Source organism: Sceloporus occidentalis, unplaced genomic scaffold (genome assembly GCF_023333645.1).
Source record: "Sceloporus occidentalis isolate IW3139 unplaced genomic scaffold, rSceOcc1.0.p SCAF_7, whole genome shotgun sequence".
Lineage (NCBI taxonomy): Eukaryota > Metazoa > Chordata > Lepidosauria > Squamata > Phrynosomatidae > Sceloporus > Sceloporus occidentalis.
In genome coordinates, this window is record NW_028316987.1 from 39,022,143 (window position 1) to 39,045,967 (window position 23,825).

Genomic DNA, 23,825 nt, shown 5'->3' on the forward strand with positions numbered 1-23,825 from the left:
TATACTGTTTTTTCATGGGCTTTTGCTAGATCTATATAGAACTTGCTTACTCACATTCTCCAAACTTAAATTCATGATCTACAAATAACACAACATGAATGGAAACATAGGGACCACATCCTGCTACAAACCCACAGGCCAACTTTGGGGCTAAACAGATGGCCCCTTTGCGCCGGCTTGAGTGTGGCATCAGAGCATTTAGATGCCTCATGCTCTGACATTATCCCCAAGCTGGCGTCATGCCACCCACATGCCCACATGGTGGACAGCTTTGTGGTGCTTCAGCAGCATGGCATTTATAAGCCACACGCTGCAGGAGCATCGCAAAATTGCAATGGCAGAAAAGCCGGCTTTTTGCCAGCTCAAAAGGGAGCGGCCCCGATCTGGCTTTCTCCAGGGCAGCTTTGAGCTGCCCTTTCAGGGCGAACTGTTTCTACCCATTGTCTTCACATCAACCCTGGCAACATAATCATGTGTCCTAATTATGCTACTTGCAACACTAGGGGCATATTTATTTGTTCATCTTCCAACATCATATATGCCATCTTCTGTAAGCAGTGCTCCTCCACATTCTGCATTATACAAACAAGGCAGACTCATACAAGAGAATAAATAGACACAGATATGTGCCTTTATAAAAATAGCAATACACAAAACTGTGTCAGCACACTTCAACCTCTTGGGATATTCTGTCAGCGATCTCAAAATGGCTGTTGTGAAAGATGGAAATTTCAAAGGACTAGAGAGGACGACCACTGAATTGGAATCCACTCACAGCTTCCAAACAATTAGCAGAGGTATGAACAGAGACAATGGTTTCTTAGCGCACTACATATGTGTATATTTTGGTTTCATTACACAAAATCTTGGGTCTGCCTTCAACAAAATCAATTTTCCTAGAAACAGTATCTATTATTTTCACACCTCTGAAACAATTAAGAGCCTAGCAGCATATACATCTCATGTATCGCTTTACAAGTAATTGGCTGTTAGGCTAAACTAACCTTTTCAAGGCCTATAATAATATAATTGTCATCTTCTGTATTTCATTACCACCACACTGTTGCACTGTTTTTTATTTATTTATTTATTTATTTATTTATTTATTGTAACTGCAGTTTTTGCATTCACATACAATTGAATATATCTATAGGTAATCACTTTTCCCTAGCATTGTGTAATTTTCTGCTTATCTATACCTGGATGTGCCTGTCACCTGCCTGGCTCTTTAACCACCTTTAAAAGCTTCACTTGTCACACTTTCACCATGCTAGCATGTTTTACATTCATGTTCTATTTTACATCTCATGCCTCCTTGGATGATGTAAATACTTTACCTAAGCTGCATTACATGCAACTGAAGACGCAGACTGTAATCCAAGCAAGGTTATGCTGAAATAAACTACTTGGGCAAAAAGGTGCTATAAGATCCCTGTTTTAGACTAAAAGAGACATAAGATGGGTATCCCTTAAAAACACTCAATAGCAACTTCTCCTTCACTGAACAGCTAAGGTACAAGGACACAACCCCCCTACACACGCACAGTATAAGTGAAACAATCATCCTAAACTGGGGCAATCGTCCTAAAAAAGAGCACTGTTCTAAATATATTCCATTTGCCATTTAAAAACAGCATCTTGTTTTAATACCTTCTGCTCTCCACCCAACACTATGGAGATACTCATCCTCATGCACATGTAGATAAATGCTCTCGACACATGCAAACTGGCATATCTGTTCTGATTTATATTGCACTACTTAACATTGTTTCTTGGTGCTTCTTGCAATCTCCCTTGCTACCCATGTTCTTCTGACTTTTAAAAAAAAAAGTTTAGTAGAAAGGAGACACATTTCAATTCATTTGTGAGCATCTTGCTTGTGACATGGGTCGTAATGTTAAATATGTATTGATACAACACTCTCACATCTCTCCCCAGACTGTGTTGCAAGCCTCACATGACTGCTTCTCCCATAGTGTCTCCAGTCTTTTTTTCCTCTAGAGGTATAGTACTAAAAGTAAGGCAGTGTGATGTAGTGGTTTGGGTGTTAGATTATGATTCTGAAGACCAGGATTCAAAACGCTGCTCAGCCATGGAAACCCACTGGGTGGCCTTCGGCAAGTCACATTCTCTCAACCTCAGAGGAAGGCAAAGGCAAAACCCTTCTGAAGAAATTGCCATAAGACAGAAACAACTTGAAGAACAAGAATAACAATGTGCCAAAATGGTAAACTACAATACAGTATGTTTCCTCTAACTATACGAAAACAATCACAGTTAAAGACATCATTACAATTTACTGTTTTGCACTATACAATGGGCCTGCTATATTAGTGAGCTAACCATTAGCAGACTGGAGTTTCTGCAGGTCACCTCACCCTATGTTAGTCAATGGTGACATGTACACACAATCGCGCCAACACGGGCATGGGCATGCTGCCACCTATTAAGTATTATGGGTCCAAGCTCCTGCATTTTTTCCCATCTGCCAGAGGGTGTGTGAAACCGAATCACATCAGATGGGAAAGGCACGCCGTGCTTCTTACCTCAGGGAGAAACAGAAGTAAACAACCACATCAAAGCATCTTAAGCCAAAATGAGGAATGGGCAAAGAATTGGACACAGTAATACCACATAGGAGCTCACAGAATTAGGATAATGTTGTAGAGAAATATTAATTTTTAAAAGAAACTCTCTCTCTCTCTCTCTATGGAAAGAGAGGTATTTTCCACAAAATGTATTGATCAAGGCTGGAAATGAAGTTAGGCAGGAGATGGGCTCCAAAAGCAGGATTTGGGATTGCTTTGAAAGTAGAAAGCATAGCATGCATTTATCCTCCAATTCTGATGGCTCTGTCCTTTGTCTTTTCCATTTGCAACAACTGTTCCATTTGCTGTCAGAGGAATTGTTATAGGCAGCAGGATTTCTTAAGCTTTTCTACACTACAGGAAAAAATCCTACCACAATCATAAAATGAAGTTCAAAAGCCGGGTTGTGGGTAGAGCATGAAAAGTTAAAACCCACAACCTATATCACAACATGGAGATTGCACTGTATGTAATTATGGTTGTGGTAATTGGTGAGAATAAATGAAAAACGCACCGAGACAAGAGACACAAGAAGCCCTGTGTATGTGTCCCCCCCCCCTTTTTTTTTTCAGGCTTTCCTACCTCCCAGATTCATCACCAGAAAGAGTATCTCACAAATTATATTGAACAAGAAAATATATAATTTCTATTTCCTGCACAGAAATAGGAAGACTCATGTTCCAATATAATCATTCATACATACAAGGAGCTTCGGATCTAATAATTCGAAGAAGCTTTAACTTTCTTATGCTAGGGAACATTTCATCAAAATATTCATTTTGTACCTCCTTAGCACAATGTGTCAGGTGAACTGAAGCTAGCCACATGGCTATTCAACATAACTATCATGCTCCAGATGTTTAATGGAAAACAAAACTCCTCTACACAATTTAAAAATGAAGTTATCTCTCAACAACCACAGTTCAAGAAAACATATTTAATACCCATCTGTCAGAGATTTATTCTTGCTATATTGGATTCGACACCTTAATTTGATCATCTATAAAATTTATTGCTGGGCTCATTATGCATGGCACATGTCTGAAAACCATACTATAAAGGAGTCTAATGCTGAAATTGGCATCCTTCTGAACAGGCCCTTTTAAAGTTCCACTTGGAACTTTCATACTCTCTCATTCAGAAGAACACTATATTGAAACATTCTTGTCCTGTGATACATATATGCTCGTCCCTCCACATTTGCTGGAGTTAGGGGCACAGGACCCCCGTGAATGTGGAAAAACTGCAAATAACAAAAATAGTATGTTTTTACCTGAGAGAACACCTCTCTAGGAATCTCTAGGTCCTTCGGTGTGACATTTGGTTAAAGTTGCCCACAGAGTTGCGCTGGAGAACATATTAATAAAATCCTTAAATAATCAAATCCACAAAAGTCAAAGCTGCAAATGTGGAAGGATGAGCGTATCTAACATTGTTTTAAATATTTTTCATTGAATTTTGCCAGATTTGGTTCCTCTTTTCTCACTGTTTGTGCACTCCTCCTTTTTAGCTACTAGATTTTCAGCCTACCTCTTTGCTGGGTGTTAAAGCACCTTCGTCATTTTGCTCTACAAGTGAAGATGTTCTGCTCCTGACTACTGGTGGTGGAGTTGTAGAGGGTCCCTGTAAAGTAACAAAAAATGAAAAGCATTACTCCTCATATACAAATATCTGATAATATGCAGCACTGTTTAAACCTAATCTCATTACTTAACAGTATTTCTTGATTTTTTTTAAATTGCAAATTCTCTATCAATACTTTCAGGACTTCAAGTCACTTTTATGTCAATTCCAAAACACGGCGCAATCTTGGACAATAAATTCCAGTATCATGGTTACAGCAATGCAACATTTTTGGTCACATTCGGTATTTTCATACTTTACTCAAGAATACACCGTGTTGTCAATTCTGTGGTGTTTCAAGTGAGGAAATTCATCTGAGCAAATTAGTTAATTGTTCTAACAATGTTAAAAGGTTTTGTGTTTACAATTAATATCTAGTTTCCATGCTTCCTTTTCAACTCCATTTAGTGAATCTGAAGAAACTAATGCCAAGACATAAAAACTGGTCACTAATTCTTTGAAAGAAGATGAGGTGGGTGACATTTTTCATCCTTCTTTACATTAAAATTTCAGCACATGGGCCAAAGGGGATTTCTCTACCAGATGACCTGTTGTTGTTGTTGTTGTTGTTGGGACTGCTATTCTGCATCAGTAGTCTGATGCCGTGATGCAACCTACTTCACCATCTCAGCACTTTCCCACTTCATTAAGAACTCATTAATCTACACATACAGACCAAGCATCAAGATCGTAGGCCTACTGCTTTAAATTACAAGGAAATTTCCACAGAACGTTGTCTGAGCAGCACAACACCACCTTTCTCTTTGCAGGTTTGGAAGATAAGATAGAAAAAATATGAGGGGTTTTTTTTTGAGGGGGGGCAAATATTCATGACTCACTTGCCCATCTCCTTCAGTTGATTTACCTCTGCCAAGCGATAGAGAAAAAAATATAGCCGAATATAGTGTGGTAGACTATATTACGTTTGACCCAATGTGGCATAATGGCTTGAGTGTTGCACAAAGACCAGCAGTTCTCAACTTGCGGGTCGCAACCCCTTTGGGGGTTGAACACCCTTTCACAGGGGTTGCCTAACACCATCGGAAAACACATATTTCCGATGGTGTTAGGAACTGAGAAACCACAATTTTATGGTTGGGGGTGACCGCAACATGAGGAACTGTATTAAAGGGTTGTGGCATTAGGGAGGTTGAGAAACACTGCACTGCCTGTTACAGACTGCCAAAATAAAGCTGCTTCGGGTCTCTTTGGAGGTATGCTATTTAAATGATGCATGCATCCTAAGAATCCGGAAGCTGCACCAAAGCTGCACTCCAGTGCTTAGGAATGGAGTGTGGCTTTGGCGCAACCTCCGGACTCTTAGAACCCATGCATCATTTAAATAGCATACCTCCAAAGAGACCCAAAGCAGCTTTATTCTGGCAGTCTGTAACAGGCCTAAGACTCTTAAGACTAGGTTTGAATCCCTGCTCAGCTATGGAAACCCACTAGGTGATCTCAGGCAAGTCACACTCTCAGCCTCAGAGGAAGGCAAAGGCAAAAGAAAACTCCATAGTAGGTTTGCTATAAGGCAGTAATGATTTCAGGGCACACAACAACAAGAGTATATTACACTGGCATAACTGGTGCAACAGCTTGTACATTTATCCACTAACAGCATTCCCTGACAGGTCCAAGGGAGGCAAAACTAACCTCTGGGCCCAGCAAAGTATAACCAACCCCCGATTTGCAACATGTATTTTGTGCATTTTAGTTGGCCCAAAGAAGTACAGGTATCACTATTTTGTGGATTTTTGATGTTATTGCACGACAACCCCTGATTATAACCTCTTAAGCAATTACTTCTGGACTAATGATGTTAAAAGGTTTTAAACAAACACTCCAGAAAGTAACAACGACAGTTGCTTCCAGAACATGAGTTACGGTGTTGTGCCAAGCCAGTTTCGTCCATGCAGTTAACATGTTCCTTCTCTTTTAGGTGCCCCATGTTTATGAATAAAGACACTGGCAATGAAGAAACCTTGTTACTAGCACACACAAATGAAACAAAACGGGAGAAAACCGTATGTGTGTGGTTTCTGACCTATGGAACAAATATCAGAGTTCAACGTAGCTTCAAAGGTCACACACACAAAACTGTACATCTGTGTGTACATGTGTGTATATATATATATATATATACACACACACACACACACACACACACACACACATATATATATAGTGTGAGTGTGTGTGTATATATATATGCATGTACACACAGATGCATATATATATACATATACATACATATATATATATATACTGGCTTGGTACAACACTATATATACACATACACACACACGCACATTTACACACACACACTATATATATATATATAGTTGGCCCCTCGTATCCACGAATTCATTTTGCCACTTTATATAAGGGAGACCATTCTACTGTGCCATTGTATTTAATAGGACTTGGGTATCCATGGATTTTGGTATCCACAGAGGGTCCCAGACCAAAACCTCAGAAAATACCAAGGGACCACTGCATATGCATTTATCCAATTTATTCAATATGCAATATTATTATATTGCTGTATATTATAGATGTTATATTATATTATTACGTATGTACTGCCTGCACACACTTTCCTTCCTGGATGATTTGGATGCAATCCTACAGCTATAAACCCCGCTAATGTGAAGGGGCTCATTTTCTGAGCTGGACCAGGCTGATGAAACTACTAATGCGCTCACTGGGACGTTGTGTGTGTGTGTGTGTGTTGTGTGTCTCCAAGTCTTTTTTGACTTATGGCACCCCTAAGACAACCCTATCATGGGGCTTTCTTAGCAACATTTCTTTCAGGCTCTCAGTCTGGGGGAGTGTGCCTTGCCCAAGATCACCCAGTGCCTTTCCATAGCAGGACAGAGATCTGAATCAATGCTTAAGCCACTCACCATGCTATCTCACATTCTGGATCCGTTTATGTACCCAGCAATCCTTGTCACTATTAATTATCTATTAAATGTAGAGAGATCTTGTAGCACCTTTGAGACTCACTGAAAGAAGGAAGTTGGCAGCAGGAGCCTTCCTAGACTTCAGGCTACTTCCTCAGTATCAGCATTAGTGCCTGTAAAATGCAATTGTTCTTGTTGCTGTGTGCAATCAAGTCAGAAACCTCATGACAGACTCCGCTTAGGACCACCAATGGTCAAATATGACCTATGATGGCCCTAAGGGGAATCTATCATGGGATTTTCTTGGCAAAGATTTGTTCGGAAGAGGAATTCAAAAATACAGACTATTTGTCAGTAGAATCAGTACACAGAGAGATCTTGTAGCATCTTTTGAGATTAACTGAAAGAAAGAAGTTGGCAGTGTGAGCTTTCAAAGATGAAAGTCTACTTCCTCAGGTGCATTTACTTCCTCATATGTGCACCTGAGGAAGTAGACTGAAATCTACAACAGCTCAAAGATGCTACAAGGTCTCTCCACATACTGATTCTACAGACTAACATGGCTATATGTTTGAATTCTTTATTTATTAAAATCATTTATCGTTTATCATCATTAGCACTTGCAGAAAATGCAAGTTGTTGTTGTTGTCATAGAATCGTAGAGTTGGAAGAGACCACTAGGGCCATCCAGTCCAACCCCCTGCCATGCAGGAAATCCAAATCAAAGCATCCCTGACAGATGGCCATCCAGCCTCTGTTTAAAGACCTCCAAGGAAGGAGACTCTATCACCCTCCAAGGGAGTGCATTCCATTGCCGAACAGCCCTTACTGTCAGGAAGTTCCTCCTAATGTTGAGGTGGAATCTCTTTTCCTGTAGCTTGCATCCATTGTTCTGGGTCCTGTTCTCTGGAGCAGCTGAAAACAAGTCAGGTCCCTCCTCAATATGACATCCTTTCAAATATTTAAACAGGGCTATCATATCACCTCTTAACCTTCTTTTCTCCAGGCTAAACATCCCCAGCTCCCTGAGTCGTTCCTCATAGGGCAGGGTTTCCAGACCCTTCACCATTTTTGTCGCCCTCCTTTGGACACGCTCCAGTTTCTCAATGTCCTTTCTGAATTATGGGGCCCAGAACTGGACACAATATTCCAGGTGGGGCCTGACCAAAGCAGAATACAGTGGCACTATTACTTCTCTTGATCTAGACACTAAACATCTATTGATGCAGCCTAAAATAGCATTGGCCTTTTTAGCTGCCGCATCACACTGTTGACTCATGTTCAACTTGTGGTCTACTTGGACTCCTAGATCCCTTTCACACGTAGTTTCATTCAGCCAGGTGTCACCCATCCTATATCTGTGCATTTTATTTTTCCGCCCTAAGTGCAATACCTTACACTTCTCTGTGTTGAATTTCATTTTGTTAGCTTTGGCCCAGCTTTCTAGTCTATTCAGGTCATTTTGAATCTTGATCCTGTCCTCTGGGGCATTAGCTATTCCCCCTAATTTGGTGTCATCTGCAAATTTGACAAGTATGCTCCCAATTCTGTCATCCAGGTCATTGATAAAGATGTTGAATAGCACTGGGCCCAGGACAGATCCCTGTGGGACCCCACTGGTCACTTCTCTCCAGGATGAAAAGGAGCCACTTGCTTTGCCATCGCTTTCCCCTGAGGAGGCTGAGAGAGTGTGACTCTCCCAAAGTCACTGGGGCTGCGTCCACACTGGAGGGATAACCCGGTTTGGCACCGCTTTAACTCTTTTTTGTGGCTGAAGGCTATGGCATTCTGGGAGTTGGCGCCCACAACAAACCCCAACTCCCAGAATGCCATAGCCTTGAGCCAGACAAATTAAAGCGGTGCCAAACCGGGTTATCCCTCCAGTGTGGACGCAGCCCCGGTGGCCGAGTTGGGGACGGCGCCTACCTGGGCCGGGCTCCGAGGGGCGGGCGAGGTTTGTTCTTCGCTGATCTTCTGTTTCAGCTTCTTGAACATGACGGCGTCGGCGAAGCGGCGGCCGCTTCGCGGGGGTCTCTCTTTCTCCGGAGGGCCCTCGGCCGACCTCGCTTCGCCCCTCAGAGAACAGCGGATGAGGCCTTGTAATGGCCGCCGCCTCCGCCGCTGACTCCTCTCCCGGCCGCCGCTTCGAGTCTTCTCTGCCCCTCACGCAAGCGGCAGGTGAGCCAGCCGAGGCACCGCGCATGCGCGGCCAACGTGGAGCAGGAAAGGAAAAGGAGTACGGCGGCCGCCAAGGTCCAATTTTCCTTCGGGATGTGAAGCTACGCTTATTTCCCTCAGCGAATGACCTGTTACCGTACACAGCATTAAGCACTCAAGAAAGTGGAAGCAGGATGTGCATCTACACTAGTGGGCCCCACTCTGTGCCCTTTTAAGAGATTTTGGACTTCAGCTCCCAGAATCCCAGGCCATTGGCCAACGTGGCTGAGACTTCTGGGAGATGTAGTCCAACATTCTCTTAAAAGGCACAGTGTGGGGACCACTGATCTATCTACAGCACTGTAAAAAATATGTAGAGAGATCTTGTAGTGAGAGTCATTGAAAGAAAGAATTTGGCAGCAGGAGCTTTCATAGGCTTCAATCTACTTCCTCAGATGCATTTAAATGCAATAATAATAATATGTAGATAGACCCTGTAGCACCTTTGAGGCTCACTGAAAGAAAGAAATTGACAGCAGGAGCTTTCCTAGATGAAAGTCTACTTCCTCAGATGCATTTAGATGCCATAATAATAATGTAGAGGCATCTTGTAGAGCCTTTGAGACTCACTGAAAGAAGTTGGCAGCATGAGCTTTCCTAGACTCAAGTCTACTTCCTCAGATGCATTTAAATGCAATCATAATAATGTGTCAAGAGATTTTGTAGCACCTCTGAGCACCTTTATATAAGGGACACCATTTTATTAAGCAATTGTATTTAATGAGACTTGAGTTAAGTTTTTCATAGGAAATGGCACCTGAATTGAAGAAGCCATTGTGAATCAGAATTTCTAAAGCATTAACTCCTGTAATATTTGCAGGCAAGACTTTATGACTCAGGTGCAGATATTAATAGCTGCTTAGTATAATACTGAAGATTGGTCATGACTCATGATCAAACCCAGAGCAAAGTTAGGCTTCATTTAATAGACTTTCTGTAACATAGGTAACTGGGCCAGTCATTAAACATTTAGAGCAACTATGCAAATGGAAATTCAAGGAAATGTTCAGCACATTGATGCTAGTATGTAAATTTCACATAGTTAAATTGTAGGCCTCAAAAATAATTGCACTCACTTGTTTCCTCTTTTCTGATCTAGAAAAGCAGCAGTCCAAGTGAAGAGGTGATACATACATCAAATAAGCTGAGGCAAGAAATGTGGTCCTCCAGATGCTTTTATGAACAACTCCCAACCTTTTATCATTGGTCATGCAGGCTGGGACTTGTGGGAGTTAAAATATCTGGACAGTCAATATTCACTGACCCTTGAAATAAGCCATAGAATATGCTTGGTGTGATTTACCCTTCTTTGTATGAGGGATTATTCCAGAGCATGTTTGTTATCCATTTCTGATCTGCACTGGTGGATGCTAATACAGAATCAAGCAGTAGCAGTTGTCTGAGACAAACTTACATTGAGAGATTTGCTCCCTGAGGATACTAGATACAGCCCACCCTCCGTATCAGCGGACTTGCCATCCGCGGATTTGAGCATCCACAGATGGCAAGCCTGAATGGGGGGCAGAGGAGGATGAGGAGGGAGGAAGAAGATGAGGGAGGGAGGAAGGAAGGAAAGAAAGAAGGAAAAGTAGGACGAGTGGCAGCAGCAGTGAAAGAGGAGGAGGAGAAAGGAGGAGGGAGAGGTGGGGAAGAAGAGAAGGAAGGAAGGAAGAGGAAAGGGAGGAAGGGCTGTGGCAGTGGCAACAGGGGGAAGAGGAGGAGGAGGAATGGAAAAGGAGGAAGAAAAGGTAGCCCCCTGCCACCCGCCATGGTGAAAGCTGGCCCAGGTGGGGGGGGGCAAAGTGCCATTATTCTCAATGGTGGTGTGGCCATACCACCATTGGGTACTATAGGACTTGAGCATCTGCAGATTGTGGTATCTGCAGGGGGATCCGGAAACCGGAACAGATCCCCCACAGGTACCGAGGGCCCCTCTATTTCATTTGCATGCAATATTAACTGTACCACGCAGAGAGAAGGTGCATTCAAATATATAGGAGGCAGTAGTTTAGTCTAGAAAGCAGATTTGTGTGTTTCTCATACACATACCCAGCATTTATGATAAAATATGTTGTATGCTTAGAATTACCATCCATGTTGTACAAAGTTTATAACCCTATGTATAGGCAGCTGGCAGCTTTGACTAATCCTGATAGGGAAGTATTTTTGGCATATACCAAAGACATAGATATGTGCGTATATGAAATATTTCAGATATATCCTACAGGGGAAGTCTTTCTCTTGGTCCCACCAACATAACAAATTTACTTGGGGACAAAACAGACGGTCCCTGTGTGGTAGCTTTGGAGTGTGCCGTTTAGATGACGTATGCTTCCAAGCCAGCGGGAAGGCGCCATGAAACTGCCTGCCCAACCACATAACGGGCAACTTTACAGTGCTCCAGCAGCATGGTGTTTATACGCTGTTACCCATGCTGCTTCATATAAATTTTGGTATAAATGATAACCCTTAATGACCCCTAGATGAACTCTGTCCACCATTGCCAGCAAGGCACAAGGACATGTACCACACCCCTGAGGGGTACCCACATCATCATATCTAGAGAGTCGCATAAGAGGATTATCATAGGACCAGGAAGAGCAAATATTTGCCTTGCCTGAGGCTCTTGCCTCCCCAGGGTCTGTTGTCCGAGCAGCTTAAGACCACTAAGACAATCAGACAGGGACATCCAGGTGAAAAGCAAGTAATTAAACACCTTTGTTCTCACCATCAAGCACCTTTGCCAGAGGCAAGATTTTGCCTATAAATATCATCAGATTTGCCTGTTCACTGGGCCAGTCTGGATTTCAGGGGGAAGCTCTGTCCCCTTGAACCCTGACCTGGCTCCTGGCTCCTGGCTCCTGGCCAGTCATTCCATGGCTGAGCCTCATGCCATCCTCATCATATTCCATCTGGATTCCTGGAGGGAGTCTACATTCTGGTACGTATCACCCCAGTGATGCCTAAAATCCTATTCCATGCTAACCTATGCTTTTCCTGAGCCTTATATGTGTGTGTGTATGCTAGTGAATCGTATGTGTTATTTCCCCTTATAAATAAATTGGTTATTAATTCTAGAAGTCTGTCTCAGCTCCATTTATTGGGATACCCTGGTCTACTCCGTATACATATCGGGAGACGATTCTGCAAGGGCTGTCGTAGCAGGCCCCCCTCTTGCAATATTTGAGCTAATAACAATAATAATAAAATTCCCCTAAACGGACCCTTGGCTACAACGCTGCATGCTGCAGGAGCACCGCAAAGCCAGCTTTTTGATTGCTTAAAAAGGAGTGCCTTTTTGCACCCTTTTTGTGCCCTGGAAAGGGCATGATAGCTGTGGCACCATGGCTTTAAGGTGCTCCTTTGGTGCTGTGCACCATGGCGCCATTCAGTGTGTGGAATGGCGCACAGCATCACACTGCCCTGGGGGCGGAGTCAGAGCATGCGTCATGTGGACACCACACCCCGACTCCGCCTCAGGGCAGCCTCTATGGCCAATCAATCAATAAAGTTCTGTCTTTTAAAAAACAAAGTAATGTGGAAATTAACTCTTAAATATTTAATTTATAATGAAATGGCAATAAGGTGACAAGTAGAAAGAACTCAGCTTGATTAAAATGTAAATCGTTGCCTATAGCACCAATATATTAGATTACGTTTCATGTGTAAGAAAGCAGAAAAATTACTTGAGGGACCTTTTTCTGTTGCTCTTCAAAATGTGTTCTGTCTTAAATCCTGACTCCCCTAATTAAAAGCCGGAATTCTGCCATAGTCCCTTCAAGCCAAAACACAATATAATACAAGACTGTGTTACACAATAAAGGAGACTTTATGATGCTCTTTTCCTTCTCCACCTTCAGCACAAACAAAACTCCACCCCAGTCTTTCGAACTTCTCATACATTATTCACGGCATTCTAAAGATCTCTAATTTTCTTATACAAAGTGCACTCGCCTTATTAAGCATATAATTAAGTATGTGAGTTTCAGAGGATTCACATATGTTAAGTTCTTTGCCAAGTTTAGCTAGGTACAGAGAATTTCTTTAATGCAACAATGGAAGGAAAATTTCTTCACTCTCATTTCAAGCAGGTTAACATTGTTTTTAAATAAGGCCATAATCTGATGTTAAGAGAGCATTCATTTCTCAATGACTGCAACTTTACCAAACCCTTCAAAGCTTGTGATTCATTGAAGGAGAGAATGGGTAGAAAGCAAAATGAGGGGTGGAGAGAAAGTAAGAGAAGAGGAGATATGGAGTGTCAGTAGGGCAACCTCTCAATTATCCAAGTACATAATAACAATAAGACAATAAAAACACTAGTAGTACAAAGGGGAATTGTGGTAGCTCACTCAAATAATAATATATAAACCCAGAAAATAACAATAATAAAAATTAGAAAGAATTCAATTTATTTATTTCAATTATGTCGCCTTTCTCCCAGAAAGGGACCCAAGGTGCCCCATTTTAGTGATACTACCATTTCTGGGAACTCTGGGCACATCTGCTGGTATGCATACCTACCATGCCAAGAAAAATGGCTCTGTTCTTTCAATGTATGTACTTCAAAGGTGATCCACAGCAGGCAGGATGGGGCAGCCATCTAACTTTGTCCCTCGGACAACATTCCCTGCACCATCTTCAAACCATATTGATTACAAACCTATGCACTCATTCGAGAAGTCAGCCATCCAGAGTCTAAACATGATACTTAGACTTCAAACACATGGATACCTATCCATTAATTAAAATTAGCATGCTTTAAAACCAGATAATCCACAAATACCCCTAGAGTTTCCTTAATTTCCAGTGTCTAGATTTAATGGTTTTGGAAGGGGGGGGCAAACACGTGTTCCCTTTCAGGTGTCTTTCACGCTCCACGATTATAGCAGTGATTCTACATTAACTGCCTCTGCTCCATCTACAGAATGCTGGGATTTGCAGTTGAGGAAGGGGTACTTAGAATTCTTCATCTGAGAGATCTGGTGCTTCACCAAACAGTAAATTACAAGACTCTGTATCAAGCAGCAATGGTAATTAAAGACTACCATTCAGTAGTGTGAAAGAGATAGGAAACTATTGCATCTGGATGCTGTTAACTGAAATGACCACTAGATGGTAATACATATGCAGACTGTGTCTTCAGCAGCAATTTGCTAATCCACAGCCATAAACACAGCAAGGATTTCTGTGAAAACCAAATTCACAAGATGGACTAAACAGAAGCAGAATTTGTGTGTCAGCATTTTCACTTGTACTGCCTGTGCTACTAGTCTGTTTGCACTGAAGTGTTTTGAAACATGGCGAAGTACAACAAATCTAAGGTCAGGGCACTTCATTTTCTTTACATATGAATCCTCCTGACCAGAACGTACTGTTCAACTTTGGCCCTCAGACTTTTGTAAATCTGAAAGATTATTACTACAGTTGGTCCATAATAAGACCCTTCATAGAGTGACCAGCAAGGAATCATCTGCACGGGCAAAATCAGGGACGAGATTTATTCCATGCTTGTCCCTGCTTCAAGACACACAGTGCTGTTGTTTCTGCTTATACTAATTTATCAGTGTTGCAGATGTATAAACACAGGAACAACACTTATCATTCACTGCCCATGTAATAGGCATACCTCAGTTGACAAAGAAACCCCTTTTTACAAAGTCGTTCTTAATGCCTCCTGCTCCCTTTTCTTCCTCATCATCTGTCTACCTGGATTTTTTTAGCAGCATTGACATTGGAAGGATTGTGAAAGAGGGCAAGAGAAACAGAGATTTTCAGTATCAAGTTGCAACAGTGTGTCTCTAGTAAATAATGCAATACAAGCTTGAGCTGTGAAAGAATGGGATTCTACTCTAGGCAAGACTACTGAGCCTACATATGGTGAATAGCACCTATCTTCAGAATCCCTCACTGAGAATGTATGGACAGCAAAACAGAGAGAAAGCGGGAAAGCAGGTAAGTATGCCTCATTCAGCACATGAAAGACCCATAGATTTATAAGTATGGTCAACAGAATGCAAATTTTAAGAACAGCGATGAAAGAAAAAAATCCCTAGGTATGTTCTGGAAGAAGTTTTCAAGTTGTCTCTAAAAGAGTGAAAGTAGTTTTGTTTACTGTCAGCCCTCCGTATCCATGGATTTTTTTTATCCACGGATTGAAAATATTTTAAAAATATGTAAATTCCAAAAAAGCAAACACTGACTTTGCCGTTTTATATAGAGGAAACCATTTTACTGTGCCACTGTATATAATGGGACATGAAAATCCATGGATTTTGTTATCCACAGTGGGTCGTGGAACAAATCCCCAGCAGATACCAAGGCCCCACTATAGTTGTGCAGTACTTGCCTAACCTGGTTGCTTCATTTCACCTGTGCATATTATTGGTTTTCGACAAAGAGTTTGCTGAAACATATTGAATTGTTCTCTTTTGTGTGGAACCTATCACTATTATTTCTAGGTTACTTTACTCCTGGTGTCAATTTTTTGTTAATGTTAACGGATTAATGCCCAGAAACACATCTGCTTCATTATGTGAGGGATACTTGTATACTGTTTTATTCTTTATACGTTGATGATGTTTTCAATGAGGATCTGAGATGACAAATGTAATTGTTATCAAAAACAGCAGCATTGTCAGCAGCAGCACCACCATCCATTAGGATTTTTACCCTACCTTCCAAAACTGAGATGCACAGTTTTATTTAATGAAAGAAGAATAGAACTAATACACCAAAAAGACAAACTATTACAAGATAATTATTATTAGTATATTATATTTATTTTTATCCTGCTCTTTCCCTAGAATTGGGCCACAGTGTGGCTCACAATATTAAAAGAACGGTACAATAAAAAACATAGAAAAGTAGTACATTAAAAATTAAATTAAATAATTACAATATTAAAATACCATAGATTGCTTGTTAAAATAATAAAATGCAGTTAAAAAAGATAAAACTGTTTAAAACTATTTATTTATTTATTTATTAAGAGAATTAGGTAGAATCGTAAGACCTCACTCGGAATACTGCATCCAGTTTTGGACATCTGACTTCAGGAAGGATGCTGAGAAGCTGTAGCATGTCCAGAGGAAGGAGACCAAAATGGTGAATGGTCTGGAAACCATGCCCTATGAAGAGAGACTTAGAGAGCTGGGGGTGTTTAGCGTGGAGCAAAGAAGGTAAGAAGTGACATGATAGCCATGTTTAAATATTTGAAGGGATGCCATATTGAGGATGGAGCAAGCTTGTTTTCTGCTGCTCCAGGGACTAGGACATGGGACAATAGATTCAAACTACAGAAAAAGAAATTTCTCCTAAATATGAGGAAGAACTTCCTGACAGTAAGAGCTATTTGACAGTGGAATATGCCGATGGACTGCGGTGGAGTCTCCTTCTTTGGAGGTTTTTAAACAGAGGCTGGATGGCTTTCTATTGGGGGTGCTTTGATTCTGAATTCATGCATAGCAGGGGTTGGACTGATGGCCCTTGGGGTCTATTCCAACTCTGTGATTTTATGAATTAAATCAAAATCACAAATTACTAACATGAAAGTAAGAAAAGTACAGAACCCACTTGATTAACAAGTCCAGTCATCATCAGACAGTCAGAGAGTCATTTGTCAAAATCATGCAAGAAGCAACAGTACCAGCCACCACCTTTACATTGGTAGGATAACACTATGACTACAACTCCTAGATTCCACAAGCTGGCATAGCCTATGGTCCTGCTGGCCATGAGATTGTGAGAGCTATAGTCCCAAAATAATTTTTCTGACCTCAGCTCCACACGCTAGCCAGAAAATGAAGGTTGGCTTAGTTGCATCTGTATGAATCAGCTTCTTGTTTGCTTTTATTATTACAGCCTGTTGGAAGCTGCTTTGAGAGTGTTTGGTTGAACTCTTATATACGGCAGAGTATATGTCCTGTAAATTAGGATTCTAGTTTGCTGGTGAGACAGCTTTAAAAGAATTAACAAAAGATGCAACAGCATTAAATTTAGAAGAATTGAAGGAGCCATTACTAAAATGTATTACTGATTCAGAAATCTACTGAATCATGCCATGGTTGGATTTGAAAGATAAAATTACAAAGTTATAAATCTCTGAAATTTTCAAAGTCAATGGTGGAGTAACGTAATACTAGACTTTGGACTGAATAGTATTACAAGGGTGGAGAGAATTATCAGATGGTAATCCATAGTATTGCATTACCTCATTCAATTCAAAACATGGTAAACTACAGTAGTCCTAGGGCACCTGCAGGTCATTCTAGTCATACTCCTGAGTGGGGTTCTAGACTCTGCCCCAAAGTCCTGTCCTAATAGCGCAAGTAATCATCCAAAAAGTTAATTTATCATTTCAGGACTAGGTAATCTCTCAAAAGAGGTAAGACAGTTGATCTCATCTGCATCACTGCAAAATAAAACCAAATTAGACTCCAGGCAGACTGACCAATAGTTATGGGAAATGTTGGAGCATCCTCTCTTGGAATCATACGTTGTAGAGATTAATTTTGCTCTCACATCCAGTCATCCCCTAGATCTACCGGTGTGTTTGGCCTTGGTTTGTTGCTGGTTGTCTGCAGAAAATCAATGTGGAAAAGATCATGCTGTCATTCGAAAAATCATAGGTGGGGTGTCCAAAAATAAAGTGGGTACAGACATGCAGTACTTACCCTAGCCTGTATTGGAAACCCCCAGGACAGGAGGGAAAACCCACCATGTCCTGGGAATAAAAAGTTGTGGTTAGTACTGGACATTAACAAGAAGAAAAGAGCAGGCCAAGAAGAATGTTGTTTAGGCATCGGGGGGGGGGGGGGGGGAGACACCTTTATAAGTGCATCTATTTGTTGTTGTTATATGCCATCAAGTTATCTTTGACTTATGACAACCCTGTGAATAAGAATAAGAGACCTTTATCAATAGTCCTGCAAACTCAAGGCTGTGGCTTCCTATATTGAGTTAATCCAACTGTAACGTGGTCTTCTTTTCCCACAGGCTTCTGCTTTACCGAGCAAAACAGTGTTTCCAATAAAAGTGCAGTGATAATTCCCACCCAATCCTGAGGATGTTGGCAGTCTGGAAAAATCTTCCATTAGGCATAACACAGTAAAGAAACAGGTTTAAAACATTACTCTGTGTCACGCTTATAAAATCTCTGTGTCATGCTTAAAAAGGAGGGAAATCCAAAATGCAAAGTATATGAGCTGAAAAGTCTTGTGGCCAAATCTCTACAGGGCTTATAATCATCACGATTTAAGCAATGACCAATTGGGACAAATTGGGAGTTTCCAATTAAATTGCCGGTATTCAATTAGAAAGACCATCTGTGAGGTGCACTGCTGTCTTCCCTTTACTTCAATTTATTTCTGAACTCTAATTACTGCTTTATCCACTTTAATCTCTCCTACTGGCATCAGAGATTAATTTCCAGTTCACCCCTTATTACCAACTTTTCACTGGGCAGGAAAGCAATAAATGTTTGGCACCCCTCTTATATCAGACCTAGTGCTATCTGAGGAGTGTCTCTAGACTCTAGAAGTACAGCAAAGAGATTGTTGCAGTCTGAATCTTCTTAATGTTAGAGGTATGCATGGGAAAATGCAGGCAAAGCCTCTGAAGTTCTTTGTATTGATGAGGAATGGTTAAGAGGGACTTGATGCCTCCATTCACAGAGAAGAAAGTGGCTGTGGTACACAATGATATTCCTTTGAATTGGGGACTATGATAAAGGTCAAATTGGAAGGCCCTGGGGCCAGGATTGGGTTCTCGGACTGCCAATAGTCTATCCTCTGTTGAGATGATTCATCCTGGTGCTGCAGCATAACGGAAAATATTAAGTTCATGGTATACTTCTGAGTCCCTCGGGCAGAATTCTAATTTTAGTTTTCATTAGTCACTACTGGCTTGCCAAATGGAATAAAACAAAGCTGCAGATCAGAGGAACAGAACACAAACAATAAGGTTCTAAGTTTGCAGTGCTATTACGCACTTTATCGTTTTCAGCAGGGAGGGCACACAGCTTCCTTTTTGGCTTAGAGTGGCTATCAGCTTTTTAAAAATGGCTTGTCTTGGCTACAGCTGGCTTCTGCATCACAATTACACTTAAACATGCAAAAAATAAGGACTATCTCATCCAAGGTGGTGCTGAAAATGAGAGTTTTAAAAACAGTTTCCCCAAATTTCATCAGGCCAATAAGAAAGAATCAGTATCTAGCTATATCTGTTTTGTTTAATACTTTAATGTATTCCGTCATTTCAGAAATTGTTATATGCTGGGTTGGTTTGTTGTTGTTGTTGTTTTCATTATAGTTTGTTAAAATTTATTTGTCCACTGTGATTTTTTTTTTGATTTTTTTTGCTTTATTAGTCTTGTAATTTGCTTTGCATATTTTCCTATACAATCTTTCTAGACCACTTTTCTAAAAAGGGAAAGCAAGAGAGTAGTAGAGGATTGTCTAAAATGTTTACAACAGTTACAAATGTCATATGTGAGACACTACCATCTTGTATTTATAGCTGAACCTTTGTTATAATGCAGAAGCTTCCCTGTTGCCAAGGCTATTATCCTATACACACTTGCCTTGAAATACAATCTGTTGAAATATGTTCCACTTTTCCCCTAGTAAATGTGTTTAGAACCAGATTCTACACATCTCTGGCCCTCTAAACTAGGGGTAGAAAGCATGTTTTTCTACAGATGTTGTTGGACAGCAGCCCCCAGTATCCCCTATCTTTGTCAAGACTAGGATTTAAAGTCCAGCAGCTACCGTAGGACTACATTATTCTCTCCCCTATTCTAAAACCGATATACTGTAGAAATCAACAGTCTTTAATGAAGGTTGCAGTGGTCAATGATGATGATGAGAACTCATCACCTCAAAATGTACCACTACACCACTGATTCTGTGGGCTAACAGCAGCATGGTTAATGAAAAGCTGTCAGAGCCAGCAATTCTGGAAAATTGGAAAAATCGAGGTTATGTGTGAAGAAAGAGTCATAACCAAAGGAGAAATCAAGAGGCAGTCTCCTTGAAATAATCAAGGACAGAAGAAACACATGAGCTCAGAAAAACCCGGTTGTTCAAACAAAGTTCAGGTGGAGCAAGGCTCTCCTTATACTGTACAGTACTTTTTCCTGCCTAGAAGGGGCTCAATGGCCAACCAAAGCAGAAGTCCTGAAGATAGTTGGCTAAGAAGCTGCCACCTTCAGTTCAGTGGCTCACTGATTCAGTACCTCTACCTAGCAGAGAGGAAGCCATGAGAGTCAATTGGCCTTTTCTGCGGTTAAGTCATTCTGCATTCTCTCTGTGTGAGATGTGACTAGATCATTCCCTAACAAAGTGGAATCATAGTGCTATAGCTGTGCAGTGTGCAAAGGCAGATATTCTAGACTTGCTTCCAACGAGGGAGATTCTTGAGAGTAAAATCATAGCAGGCTTGTTCTGCCAAGAGTAAGTCTGTCATACCATTAAAATAAAGCTCTCTAGGAGTAAGCTCCCAATTTTTATTCCCCAGCCCCTTTGCTTTGATTTCTGGAAGCTCAGCAACAGTAGATTAAGAGGTGAACATCAGTTTGCTCATGTAATGTTGTGTTCTTTTAATTCACATTCGTTCCATTTTTCTTTCCATAGCCATACATACCACCTTGCTGAGTACAAACAGGCCTCAATATCCACTCGGTGCCTTTAATATTCTAAAACCAGCTACTTTTATACAAATCAGAAGTCATATTTATAATAGAACTTTTTTCAAGACTGAGTTCACTAATAACTTTGCCTTTTTATCTAACAAGCATTATTAAGAACCATTGTTTTATCTAAAAAGCATTACTTTGATATCACAGACTAATGATACTTGAGCTGTTTTTAAAAGGAGGGAGGGAAGAAAGGGTATTATTGAGAGGTCCTGACAAAAGCTTGGAGATATTATTTCTTTGGGGACACATCTCTTAAACTAGACAAATTGGCTGGAGGATTCTGGGAGTTGTCCAAGCCCTAGTCCTAGTGTATGTGGATGAAAGTGTATTTAAAACTTTAATAGTGAGCTATTCTTGGTCCTTCCATTTAAAATGAGCAGGCGGGGCTGACCTTAACCATCTTGAGTCTAGAACAAACAGAGCAAACTGCTGTATTCAGGTGCTGCTCCCCTATTCCTCTTTCTGGCCACCTGCCTCACACTCACACTTCTCAACAACAGCTACAAATGCTTCTGATGTGCTTTCCACACTATAGGCAGTACTGTACAGGCCAAACTAGACAAGGAGTTAACTGCGTGGATGTAATTAACATACAGGTCTGTAGATCTGTAAACAGAATCTGCTGGGAAGCCTAAGAACGATGGGGTGGGGTTGGTTGGACTAAACTGGGTTGGGTTGTTTTTATTCTCTCTCTCCCTGATAGGGCTAGGATGCTGGTAAAATATCTTCTTTGAAGCTATTTACATACCAAAAGTGGGAGGGGTTGGGAGCCTGGGAAAACTAAACTGGGATCACAATTCTCACAATCCCTCTGTCGGTATGGCCACCATTCATATTGGTTAAGGGAGTCTGGATGTTGTGCTATAGCCAATTAACTTGTCCAAGCCTTGTGAAATATTCAGGGATCTTAAATGTAATCACACAATGAACAGCACTGTTGAAAGCACTTCTTTCTAAAGGGTCCAAAACTGCATATGCTAGACAAAATTTATCTATTGTTTGATGACTATTAACCACACCCCCAAAACTGCCACTTCACCCAGCAGTATAGTGGGGGGGGGGGAGGCAGACAGTGCCCTCTCCATAAGAATTCAGCCTCCAAACTTACATTTTCCTTTAGTATCTAAAACATCTAAGTGCTGCGATAAATTAAAACCTCAATCAAACATTTAGAAGAACAGTGTAGGCATCAACGGCAAAGGACGGTCAAAGTTACCAAGAGAATAAGAACACAACAAATTGAGAACTACAGGAAAATGTAATGGGGGGAGGGAGAATTCTTATTTGGAGGTGCAATGCTTTCATTTCAAAAACACACACACAAACACATTTTACACCACTGTCCTGTCCTGTAAAACTGACAAATCCATAAATCGTCTTCTTTGGAGGCCATTACATTTGTGAAGTCAAAGGCTTCCATGGCTGGCATCTATAGTTTTTTGTGGGTTTTCCAGGCTATGTGGCCATGTTCTAGAAGAGTTTATTCCTGACATTTCACCAACATCTGTGACTGGCATTCTCTGAAGATGCAAGCCACAGATGCTGGCGAAACATCAGGAATAAACTCTTCTAGAGCATGGCCACATAGACCAGAAAACCCACAAAAAGCCATTAAGATTAAGATTATTTTTGTACATAAACAGGAGTACAGTAAAAATGCACAGGCACTCCCTCAGGACTGTGGAATCATGTGGGCTTCCATATGTTGTTCGATTGCAGTTCCCACCTACTTGAAACAGCAAAGTCAAAAGTGAGAGATGATACAAGCTGGAGGGGAAAAACATCTGGAGGGCTAATGGTTCTTCTCCCTTGGATTATATTCTATGATAGAGATTTAGCTCATTTTAAGAAAGTATAAACAAGGTACTGATATGGCATGCTCTGGCATGTTAGCACATAAATGTTCAAAGCCTTTACTACAAACCTGTCCTCCCCCCACCCACCCACCCCCATTTTGAAGTTGTATCTTTATACACTGAAGCTTCAATCCTATACACTCTTACTTAGGAGTGGGTCCTATTGAACACAGCAGGACACACTCACTTCTGAACATACTCAGACGAGGCATCACTATTAGACACACGTGAAGTGCATTCCTAACATGCTTACTCAAAAGTAAAGCCCTTTGGTTTCAACAAGACTTCCTCCCATGCAAACATGTTGCTTAATTCCACCTTAGAGACATATTTCATGAGTCCACCATGCCTCAGCCCAGAAGCAAATTGAAAGGCTGTCTTTCCATCCCAACTGCCCTTGCTTCGGAGGGAGAGAAGGAGCAGGCACCGTACCACCATGCCTAGGTTCTGAAGCAGATGAAAGACCATCCATCCCTCCATCCTAACTAACACTGCTCTGGTCTCAGAGGGAGAAAAGAAGAGGCAGTATCAGCTAGCATGTTAGCACATGTATTTAGATCATAAGCCTAAAAACAAGGAACATTTTTTTCTGGTTCTTTTTTTGTAAAACATGATGTATAATAATGGCACTATACAAATAAATGATAATAACAGTCATTTTCTATATACTAATGATTACAAATTACAGTACTCAAAACTGTAAAGTAATTTGATTGCAAACTGTAATTTGATTGCATGCTGTATGTTCCAACATGAAGCTTCAGTTCAGTATTAATAATCAGTACACATTCATAACTTATCCAGATAGGTTAGGAATAGTGCCTCTTAAATTACTATGGATGTCTTTTATAGATATCATGAACATGGTGTTAGATGGTAATAGCCGCCAACTGTAGCTTTTAGTGTAAACTTTGGTTTGTCAGAAGGTGCAGATTAT

General features: G+C 40.9%; 1 protein-coding gene and 1 long non-coding RNA gene across 4 annotated transcripts in view; one reads left to right on the top strand and one right to left on the bottom strand.

Moving 5' to 3' along the window:
* GOLGA4 (golgin A4) overlaps nucleotides 1-9,269 on the bottom strand; it is a 76,936-nt gene extending 67,667 nt beyond the window's left edge. For all 3 annotated transcript variants that reach the window (XM_089532646.1, XM_089532645.1, XM_089532644.1), the window contains exons 1-2: nucleotides 9,044-9,269; nucleotides 4,119-4,211 (exon numbers count right to left, since the gene is read on the bottom strand). In XM_089532646.1, the coding sequence (XP_089388772.1) occupies nucleotides 4,119-4,211; nucleotides 9,044-9,112 (162 nt within the window). In that variant the 5' untranslated portion in view covers nucleotides 9,113-9,269. The remainder of the gene's footprint in view (nucleotides 1-4,118; nucleotides 4,212-9,043) is intronic.
* A 5,914-nt stretch (nucleotides 9,270-15,183) lies between these two features.
* Nucleotides 15,184-18,400, top strand: LOC149309540 (uncharacterized). Its single transcript, XR_016281866.1, has 3 exons — nucleotides 15,184-15,289; nucleotides 16,327-16,515; nucleotides 18,332-18,400. It is a non-coding gene; the product is annotated as an uncharacterized LOC149309540 (long non-coding RNA).
* The last annotated feature ends 5,425 nt before the right edge of the window (nucleotides 18,401-23,825 follow it).